Below are 11,328 nucleotides of genomic sequence, written 5' to 3' on the forward strand. Positions count from 1 at the left end.
TTTCTGGCGGACTCTGCAAGCTTAAGGCGTTAAATGCTCAACATTTTGTTGCACAGTATAAGCTGGGTCAGCAAGTTAAGCCATAGATAAAAATGAGATAGAAACAAGTTATGAGTTTAGAATGTAACGTTTGAAATTCCTTCTTAGCTAAGCATTCATGCAATAGATTAATTCATTTTATTTGGGAAAACTCCTAATTTATAATGAGTAAAATATCTAAACAGTTTGCCAGGTGTCTCAAAACCTGTACTGACTCTGACTTTGCACTAATGTGACTTAATGCAAAGGAAAACCCATTCAAGGTAATGACAGTCCAATTCAATCCAACAGGTACCATAGATTTACCCAATGTAAAGAAAAACGTTACATGATGCTAAAAGTGCAGGAAAAAAATTGTAGCCATGGCACATAATATACTCAGAGCTCTTCAGCAACTCAATTTAATATATTTTAGTCTGTGGTTTCAGATTGCAAAGGATAGCAAACCGCTTGAATATGAGGTACCATCACAGGTGAGCCAACCCCTGCTTTTATCACAAGGTCACATCAACTGTATAAACTAAAATGAGCTGAAAAATTGTAATTGTCGAGTGCAGCAATTAGAGTTCATAGCAACAGCCTGTTACAGTTGCTGCCCCACCTTCACCTCAAGAATGAAAGGCTTAACGAAGGAGGAGCATTTGATGTCTCTGCGCCTGTACTCGATGGCATTCAGAGGCACAAGGGGGATCTCACTCTAACCTATCAGATATGAAAGGCCTGATAGGGTGAGCATGAAGAGGATGTTGCCATTAGTGGAGTCGGTGATCTGAGGTCACAGCCTCAGAATAAAGGGATATGCCTTTTGAGCTGAGGTGAGGAATTTCATCAGCAGGTGGGTGGTGAATCTGTGAATTTGTTGCTACAGAGGATTGTGGGAGCCATGTCGCTAGGTGTACTTTGTTGTAATATGAAAAAAGTCACTGGAGAGTCACTGAAGCTAATAGATAATGAAGTGTTTTATTCAACAAAAAAAAAGTGCAAGCATCATATTGAGACCATTTCAGAGGAAGAGGCCTCCCGACCCAATATTACATGACATTTTTATATGCTAAAGATCAAAAGTAACAGCGGGACAATTCTATAATTTCAATATATCTACAATGCTTCCTTTGAATTATACATAATTTTCACACACCACCTTCTTCGTACCCACACTCCAGACACCCAAAATGAATGTTAATCAGCATTGTCTGGTTTGCGAACTACTCCAGTCCACAGCTCCAGGAAAACTATTGTCCAGGGCTGCATTTTAAATTCAATCTACAATCCATGTTCAGGTCTGAAGATTGGTTGCTGATGAAATTAATGTCTGCTGTATACCCTAACTCCAGAATACACCCTGACAAGTTAAAGTTGAGATTGATAGATTATTGATTCATAAGGTGGTTAAAGGTTGTAGAGAGAATGGAGCTGCAAAAATAAAAATCAGCCTTGAATTAATAGAGGAGCAGACAAAATAGGGAAAATTATCCAACTCTGCTCCTGTATCTTAACATTCATCCTGTTGGTTTGATCTGGGTAAGGATGGTTGAAAGCAAGGGGGTTGTTCCATCCCTGTCTGAGGGAAATAGTGTCAATGTTAGATTAAATTGAGTGAACCTTTCCCTCAGCTGGAAATCCAACCCAGAAGTCAAAGGACTTACAGCAGTGTGGTTCTAATTCCTTCACCTTAGGAGATGACTTTCAGAGGACAGCTTAAGACCGATACATTTATTTTATAGATAGAAGGGAAACAGGCTTGTACGGTTTTTCATACATTAAACATTAAAATGTGCTGTCTCTTTGTTTTTGATTTTCCCAAACAGAATTTAAAATGCAATTGGATAAAACGGAATTGAATATCAGTGTATCAGAAAAGGACCTGTTCCAGCTCAGCTGCAATATAACCCAACAAACACAGGAGAATTCCCAGTTTGCTGTATCCTGGTTTGCTTGGAAAGTCAAAAAGGATACTGATGGAATTATTAAGGAAACTATTTTAAAAGTTGATCATAATACAGTGTTTGGATTTGATTCCTTAATCGATGGGGCGAAAGGAATAAAGGACCGATTGCAGTTCGAGAGGCCTTCCAATGGATTGTACACCTTAACAATACAGAATGCTGGCAAAGGTGACACCGGAAATTACTATTGCAGCGTAGAGGAGTGGATTCAAAATGCCAACCACATCTGGTACAAACTAGGAGAGGAAGAGTCCGGGCTGGTCACTGTCACTGTACAAAGCAAAGGTAATTTACCAAAGCAACACAGAATGATTACAACATAGTAAGTGACTATCTGGCCCATTGCGTCTAGAGGAACTCACTTGTTCCATACTTAAGCCTTTTCTCATTTTTCCCCTCACCATACACAATTCTGTCTTGAAAACCATGATGGAAGCTACCTCTATCATGTCTGCAGGCACTCCATTCCAGATTCTAGCTGTATATGAGTAGTTCTCCAGGTTTCTCTCTCTCTTTCACACAAGTAATTTCTATTCCTTAAACCATTCTGCAATGTGAACAGGCTCACACTATCTGCTCTTGTCCAGATCCATCATTATTTTCCATATTTCTATCAAATTCCCTCAAGCAACTTCTTAAAACAATTGCAGCTATTTTAATCCATTTATCTAACTATAGTGCTTCCTAGAGGGGAACCTCTAGGATCCTAGGACCCTGGGCCCTCTCTAATGCCTCACATCCAGAATTGATAGCTGTGTTTCAACTGAATCTGGACAACCATTCTATAAAGTCTATAAAGTTGATAAAGCCTAGAATTGAGAATATCTCATCAACTGTTTCTTCAACCTATCTTGCCACTTTTGATGATTTGAGTGCACCTACTTACACATACTTCTATGCCCATGTTCATTTTAGAACAGTACCCCTTTTTCTACAAAAATGACTTCTAATTAAAATTACTCACTTCACATTTCATCTGCCTCTTTCAGCAGACAGTCTATATCCCGCAATCCATTACAACCCCCCTTGCAGTTCACTACATAGCTAAATTTTGTATTGTCTGCAAACTTGGAAGTTCTGGTTTACACCTAGTCCATTAATATAGGCTTTCTTTTAAAAAATTGCAGTGGTCTCAGGATTGACCATGGTTCCACTATACATCATCTTCTGGTTTGATTTTAAAAAAACAATTCACTTTATCTTTGGTTGTATCAATAAGGTTAAGTGAAAAAAAGTTCTTAGTGTTCAATAATCAGGGCACTTGTGCCTGGTGGTTAGTGGACAATATATATTGTGATACAATCCTTAAAGAGTTAAGGGGTACATGAAATTTCTTAGACATTTAAAAGGTCATTGAACACCTGTCTCTTCCATGTGTGACTAATATACTTGCTGATTTTGCAATGTTCTCTGGGAAAGAGCCAACAACACTCCCTGAGAGCTGAAGTCCTTGGAATGAGGTTCAAAACTTCAATGATGAGGCTTGACAATAGGAGAGTTAGTACAGACCCACGTTACCATAGAATAGAATCCCAGAAAACTAGGCTCCAAAAATAAACTAATTTGTACTTGTTTTAAATTTGTCTCTTTGGATACAAACTTGTTTCCTCCTGGTGCAAAACAATTGCTTAAACCCAGGGTTTTTTTTACTAAACTGTTTACTACCTTATGAGGCAAAATTCATTCCAATCAAATGGTTACTTTTTTGTTAAAAATAAATGTAATTTGTATTAAATTCATCTTGGATATATATATCAATAAGTGACTTTGGACAGGTCTTGTAACTTGAGCACACTTTTATTTGCTGCCTAAACTCCACAGTAGCCCATGGATTTGTTCAGAAAGGTGATAACTGCTATTATTCTGCCAATAGATCCATGGCTAGATAAAGGGTGTGTGAAAGTAAGAGAGAAGAGCCCTAGAGGACAAAGTGCTCTGAGATGGAGTTTAGGCTGAATTATTGTGTGATGTTTTGTGTTTCATAACTGGAAGAGACTACTGTTGTGTTAAATGTATATTTTAAAAGTAAAATACTTCAGGTACTCTAAATTTGAAATAAAACAAAATATTGGAAATGCTGAACTGGTGAGGCCACATCTGTGTAAAGGCGTGTAATGTTGCATATCCACAACATCAACCCTCTTATTTTCTCTCAGATGTTGTGTAATCTCCAGCAATGTCTGGTTTTATTCCTTTATTATCTTCCTCATTATTATTGTGTGATCGGTGAAAGATTCCGTGAAGATAGTTGGACAAAAAAAAGTGGTATTGAACAATGAGGGAGTCAATATCTGGGGAGCCAGCATAGGGACAGCTGCTTTAAACTCAATTTCTCTGCTGTTGAAACCCACTTGTTGTCTGTCCCCTAACCAGCTCTCTTTCTCCCCTTGGCCAATGTCAATTCCTGTAAATCTGCAAAGTTTGCTGCATAACCACTGCCGCCAGTGCTTTAAATTCCCAGTATTGTGCTTAAAGCTCACCTTTGTCGTATCCCTCGCTACCCCTGTGTTGCATTGCCACCCCAAACTATACCTCTGACCATTACAACTCCAGCCCAATTTAAGTCCATCAATTCCTTGAGCTTCTTGTTCAGTGAGAAGTGTCAATTGGATAAGCTATCTCGACTTTCTCCTGAGGTCCCAATTAATAAAGAGGCCAGTGCTCAGAAAAGAAGTGTCTGTGAGCACTGGATACAGTAAATGCTATGGGGACAGACATCAGTGCTGCAATAACCTCCTTTCCAAAACTATCTGCATCCCTTTTCGAGCAGTCCCAGCAGAGTTACACCACTGGCATCCTTTGAACAGCATGAATATTTTCCAGGTATGTCCTGTATAACCAAAAGAGCAGGACAAAGGACCTGGTGAACCTGAGGCCTCAGCAAGTTCAGCCACAGGCATCTATTGAACAGCATGGAAATTGTCCAGATACGTCCTGTGCAACCAAAACAGCAGAATAAAGGACCTGGTGGAGATGAATCCATGGCCAGATCAGCCATGATCTTATTGAATAGTGCAGCAGGCTCAATGGGCCAGATGACCTACACCTGCTTCTATGTCTTTATGTTCTTATGCAATCCAGGTAATTATTACTAAATCAACCTATACCGTGCCATCACAAAATGATAGAAGGTGTCTCTGAAGGTGCTATCAAATGGCGTTTGCTCATTAAAAACTTGCTCCACTTGGGGTTTTCCTGGACAACTCCATTCCAGACCTCCACACTGCTGGTTCAAGCATGGACCAAAGAGCTGAAATCCAGAGGCAAAGCAAGAGTGATTGTCCTTGATATCAAGACAGCACTTGACCAAATGTGCCATTGAGGAGCTTGGATAAAACTGAAGGGCATCGTGGATAAAATACTCCAGTGGTTGAGGTCATAATTTGTTCAAAGAAAAGCACTTGGGGTTTTTTAAATGTCAATATATCTCTGCCTCAGCATGTGTTTCTCAGAGCAGTATTCCAGAATCAATCATCTTGAGCTGTTTTATAAATGATATTCCTTCCATTTTACTAAAAATAGATTTAATCAGAGGTCCTTTTGATTTGATTTTGTCCTTGAGAAGATGGTGGTGAGCTGCTTCTTGAGCCACTACAGTCTGAGGAGTGAGTGTACTAATAATGTTGTTCGGGAGGGAGAGTTCCAACATTTTGACCCAGTGACAGTGAAGGAATGGTGATACTTTTCCAAGTCAAGATGGTGGGTGGCTGGGAGAGCACCCAGTTACTCTGTCACCAATACAAGTTTAGAAGTGGAAATGTCTGCTGATGATTGCACACTGTCCAATTCAATTCACAATTCCTCGGCAAACGAAACCACTCAAGCTAAAAAAAAATTAAACAACATTCAGTGTGGACTAATGAGAGGGAGAGAGTAAGAGACTGTTTGACAGCATTACCATTTTTGTGTTATCGTCCCACCAACATCCTAGGGGTTGCATGGATCAAAAACTTAACTCGAAGTATTATAAGCACTTTAGTGACTATAACAGCAGAGTGGAGACTGAATATGTTGCATTGAGTGACAGGTTTCCCGGTACTCCAAAGCCTTTCTACTTTGCACAAGGCACACGTCAATAGTGTGATGGGATACACTCCACTGGCCTGGCTGGTCCAGCAACTCTCTAGGTGCTAACAACAGGATAAACAACCCCATCAACTCCTTACAAAAGGCATCGCAGTAACTTTCGCAGGCTACTACAATAGCCCCATCCACATTCTCTACCTGAAAAGGAACAAGGACTTCAGGGGAATGAAAACACCATCACCTGCAGCTTCCCTCAAAGTCGGGTGTCATTTTTTACATAGAAACATATCACTGGGGCTTCATCATCACTGGATTAAATCTTGGAATTTCCTATGACACAATGTAATGAATAACTTCACTGGTCTCACAATCACCGTTCCAAGGGCTTTACAAAAATGGGCAGAAAATGCCGACTCTGCCGGAAGCGTACAGGTTCTGAAAAGTGAATATTTTTTTAAGTCCCTCTAAATCTCATTTTATTTTCTTGAAGTGGTATCCTTCAGATTCATCTCATCGTGGCATGGAGTCATAAGGAAAGAAAACCAGCAATTCAGCCATCTGCATCCATAAGCCATCAAGCACCTCTCCATACAAATCCCAGGTTTCCATTGCCATTCCAACCAACTCCCATCACTACAAACCTCCCACTACTTTCTACGGGCAATATGGTGCTGCCAATTAACCTACCAGCCAGACTGTCAGAGCATAATACTATTACAGCACCAGTGAGCCGGGTTCAATTCCACTGCTTTCTGCATGGATTTCCTCCGTGTGCTGCAGTTTCCTCCCACATTCCAAAACTGTGCGGGTTAGAAATTTGTTAGGGCAGAATGGCCTCTTACCTTTTCGAATCTCTAAATAAAAACAAAATAAGTAACACGCGCCATTCACAGGGAGAAACAAACATTTTTAATGCAGACAGCAATCAAGGTCAGGATCGAAACAGTCTCTGATCTGTGAGGATTTGTCACACATTTTCAAAATTCCTGCTCTCTGCTCAGTATTAATCTTTACATCATTGTACTTATGTTAAATGCCTCGGGGTGATTTTCTGTGTTTCAGTTGCTACGTAAATGCAAGTTGATAGAGAGTGACAAACGTGCATTTGTAGCTACAGAAGCAGCTGGCTTCTCTATAGCCCTGTTAATGTTTGGGGGGGGGGGAAATGCCCTAAGGCAGTCCATAGAGATGTGTCATCTTAAAGGCTGTGCTAGAGTTTCACATTTCTTTTCATAGTCAAAAAATGAAATCCCTCTTTGTAGAGAAAAAAACCAGTAGCGTGGGATTCAATAACAGCTACTTATGATACCTTCTGAGCTGTTGTGTTCTAAAACACAGTGGCATCTATTAGTATATGATCCTTTAACCAGCCAGGAAGAAATAATATAAAAGTATGCATTATACTGGCCCCGCATGAAAATTATTTATTAATCAGAGTTGCCCACCTTTAGGTTTATTTCGGGACATGAGCCTTGTTATCAGTTCTGATATATTAAAAAATTACTTATATTTAGATACGTGGAAAGCAAAGCAACCAGACTATAGATCTGAAACAATAAAAGGAGGTTCTGGGCACAAATAGGATGCCTCATTAGTAATGTAAGAGAGAAGAGAATGCCATTTATCCATTTATGTGAGTTTAAATCTTCTTCAAAATTAGAAGGGATGTACTCATTTGACATAGCTTCTTGTGAACCATTGGGGAATTTAAGCTAAAAAAAGATGTGGTTTCTATCAATGGCTAAAACCTTCAGATAATTTAATCCTTTGTAAATACCAGCTGCCTATGAAATAAATCTATTTCTGGAGGAAGCCCAAATTAAAAAGAAGAAAATAATAATGTTACAAGGCAGTTGCGGTTTGTATTTGCAAATTGTGTGTGTTCCAGGAGGACAAGAACAAATGTTATTCAGGAGCTATTCACTGATTTCAGAATAACATCTGCTGCCTTGATTTTTCTCTGTTAGAACAAATGGAGTAATAACAATGGGTTCATTTTCTGAATTGCTCAAATGTCTTGGATGAGCCACCAGCATGCTGTACCCAAAGTATTTACTAAGTTAGAACAATGGACTGTTTTAGGCACAGATCTACAACTGAGTGACGTAGTTTGAAGAGAAAGAAATATGAACCAGCGTAATAGGAATGACAAAAACAATAGGAAGTTTCTGATCTTTTCATTATTTCTTTTCTGCAGGTTCTTCTCTTCAGCAAGCAATTTGTTCAAATGATGCCCTGTTTTACTTCATATTTTTCTATCCCTTTCCAATTTTTGGGGTCCTTCTTATTGCTATTTTACTAACACGCTACAAGACTCTAAACTCACAGAAAAAGTCTGATGCCAAAAATGGTGTTCCATTACTCTGGATTAAAGAGCCAGCGGTGACTTATTCCCCAACAAGTCTTGAACCACCGGATTTCAGAATAGGACCAGGAAGCATCGCTTAACAGAAGGAAAATTAAAGGATTTTGGATAGAATGATTTGACATTCAACTGAAAGAATCGAGTTTGTACTAGCGGTGAATATTCGCCACAGAAGAAAATCTAAATTTGAAAGCAAACTCCTCCATCCATGTATAGTGAGTGTTCTTTCTAAAGGTCACTTGATTGGGAAGAGGGGGAGAAAAAGGCACATATATTGTAAAATGTTTGGCTCAATTGGCCTCCATCCCAATAAGCCGGAAAGGAATACTTGGTGTAGCTGGAATGTTTAATTTCACACTAATGTCTTTATCTGTGCCTAGAAATGTATTCCTGGTTGGTAGCATTGAGTGCACTGTATATCAGCAATATTGTGTTGTATGTGTTTTGCCTCTGAAATTCCCTGATGCAGAACACAGCAGTGTCCTATTGCTGTTGTTTGGTGTGGTTACCATGAATGACTTAATGAATTTTCTAGATCTTTGCCAACTATTCTCACTGCATGAGCATTTTCACATTAGTCTGCTATGTGTAATAGATCTGATGTTGTAAAATCCAGACAATCTACTAAATGTTAAGAATACAGAACTACATGATGGAGGGAAAATATTGAACTATAATCTAAATTTGAGGACGTTTTCCCCAAAGCTTCATGACTCTTAATTTCCCCACCGGTTTGGTTAGCAAATCTAAGAGTCAACATTATATCCAAAGCAAGTCACTAATGGAGGGATCGTTGTACAGCCCGACGTTTTGCTCAATCAGCACAGCTTAGGATATTGAGCAAAAGAAGCAATGGAAAAGGAGTATGAAGATCATGAAATCCAAGGAGAATCTGTAGAACCTCAGGCTCATAGATATTGAGTCAGGCAAACTTCCATGTTTGACGAATGTCAAATGACTATGATGTGCAATAGAAAAATCATGGAGGACACCTTGTGCAGGTGGTAATGATCATCAGTGTCATAAGTGCAGTGTGACTTACATGCAGACAATGTAACCCAAGTGCAGGATGTGGGACAATGAAATTCCATTCCTCTAGTGAATACAGATGAAGATGAAGCAGATTATTAGTAGGTACAGCTAATCGTTCTCGTTTATGAATTTTTTGATACAGAAGTCATATGGAGCTGCAACTTTGTAGAATGGAAAATAGTCATGCAGCTGAATAACATTTTTTTATACTTAATTTTCTTTGCACTTTTTAAAATAACTTTTTATTCCATGTATGAACCAGAATCATTATAATTGCCTGTTTTGTTTCAATATTGTTCTTTGAAAGAGGACTATTTGGTTAAGAGAAATGGTTTCAAACCTGAACAAATTACTTGCCCAACATAGTTAATTTTGTTGTCAGGATATTAGCCTTTGCAAAAAAAAACCTGCCAGTGTAAACCACAGAGGAGTTTCCTCCACTCACTTACCTTGGAGAACCTTGAAAGAAACTGTAATGCTCTGCTACATCAGCAGATCCCTTTCAATGTACTGAGTCAATCTTGAAATCTATAATTACTTGTACACATTGAAGAGAATGAAAGTGGGGTTTAATCATCTATGAATTCTTTTTAAGGATTTTTATTTCCCGCTAAATTAAAAACAACTATTTATGGACCACTAACATATAAATTCCACAGGACAACCAATAAAACAATAATGACAAAAATCACTAATATTTATGTGAGAAAACAGAAGTGGCCAGACCAGGTTGCAATAAGCAAGCAGGAGAATACTTTGATAAAAAACATTTTATGTCTGCAGTGACTGTCTAAACAAAAATGCTTGTATCTCCATGAAGATGCTGGTTTGTAAGGTTTTCAAGTTGAATATGTTTATTTTCAGACACCACATAATTTGAATTGATAGGTAATTATCCAACCTTTAATGATTCGTAAGCTGTTTACCCGAGTGTCATTGAGAGAGCTAATCAGAACTGAAGCAATTACTTTATGGTTAGTTAGTCCATATTATCATATACAATATACACGTGCTGATCCCTGCGCTGACATTGACAACTCCCAGATATAAGTTCATGGTAAATCTTTAATATCTAGCAGTTCTAGCTTGTACATTATTGCTGTCATTACCAAGATTTAAGAACAAAGGAGCAGACATTCTGATCTGGGCAAGACCAATGAAAGCCTCATACTGTATTTTGTTTCTTGTAATATAGTTTTTTTCTTGTTTAGCTGTCATCTTTCTGTACATTAAGAGCACAGCCGATTCATGGATAACAACAATGTTGAGTAACCAGCTGGTCTGGGGTTTCTTTGAAGCAGGTATTAAAATATATTTATCAGAGTTGTTTCATGAGATGGCATGAAATCCAAGTCTGAATCCCAACTTGGGATTCGTTGTCAGACTAAGGACCTTCAAGTGAGAATGTGATCAATGGAACATAATATTTTTATTAGCCAAAACTTCTAACCACTAACTTTCCTCAGGCGGTCCCCCAGAACTAACAGTATCTCTTCTGCCTCGGTCCTGAGGGGTGCAAGTTGCCTATATGTGAAACGTGAGGTGGCCATTGCTCACCAGCCACTCCTTGATAAAGCGTGGTTTTGGTTTGACGCGAAGAGGTCCAAGACAATTGGAGATTAAGATTTGCTACACAAACTTAGCTGCATGCATATACCCACACAAAATCACAACTTTGCCCACCCGCCCCCCCCCCCACTCGTACTTGGCCCTGATCATGCCACTTGAAGCCTGTGGCCTAACCCAGAATCTCCAAACATCTCCTAGAAATGGTGTTGACAGACTACAGTCAGCAGATGTCACTAGGTATTGGTAAATGACTCAATGGCAGGAGCTTCTTGGCTGCCATTAACACCCTAAGTTTAGGGGTAGGGGATCAGTCATTCATTTAGCTGAAAGGTAGATTGTCCCCTATATGAA

At 39.0% G+C, this 11,328-nt stretch overlaps 1 protein-coding gene across 1 annotated transcript in view; it reads left to right on the plus strand.

Annotated features, from left to right (window-relative positions):
- The window catches only part of LOC132393306 (immunoglobulin superfamily member 3-like), a 209,735-nt gene extending 200,055 nt beyond the window's left edge, over positions 1 to 9,680 (plus strand). The window contains exons 9-10 of the mRNA XM_059968356.1: positions 1,848 to 2,270; positions 8,209 to 9,680. Coding sequence (XP_059824339.1) covers positions 1,848 to 2,270; positions 8,209 to 8,459 — 674 coding nt within the window. The 3' untranslated portion in view covers positions 8,460 to 9,680. The remainder of the gene's footprint in view (positions 1 to 1,847; positions 2,271 to 8,208) is intronic.
- Positions 9,681 to 11,328: the final 1,648 nt, after the last annotated feature.

This window comes from Hypanus sabinus, chromosome 4 (assembly GCF_030144855.1).
Source record: "Hypanus sabinus isolate sHypSab1 chromosome 4, sHypSab1.hap1, whole genome shotgun sequence".
Taxonomy (NCBI): domain Eukaryota; kingdom Metazoa; phylum Chordata; class Chondrichthyes; order Myliobatiformes; family Dasyatidae; genus Hypanus; species Hypanus sabinus.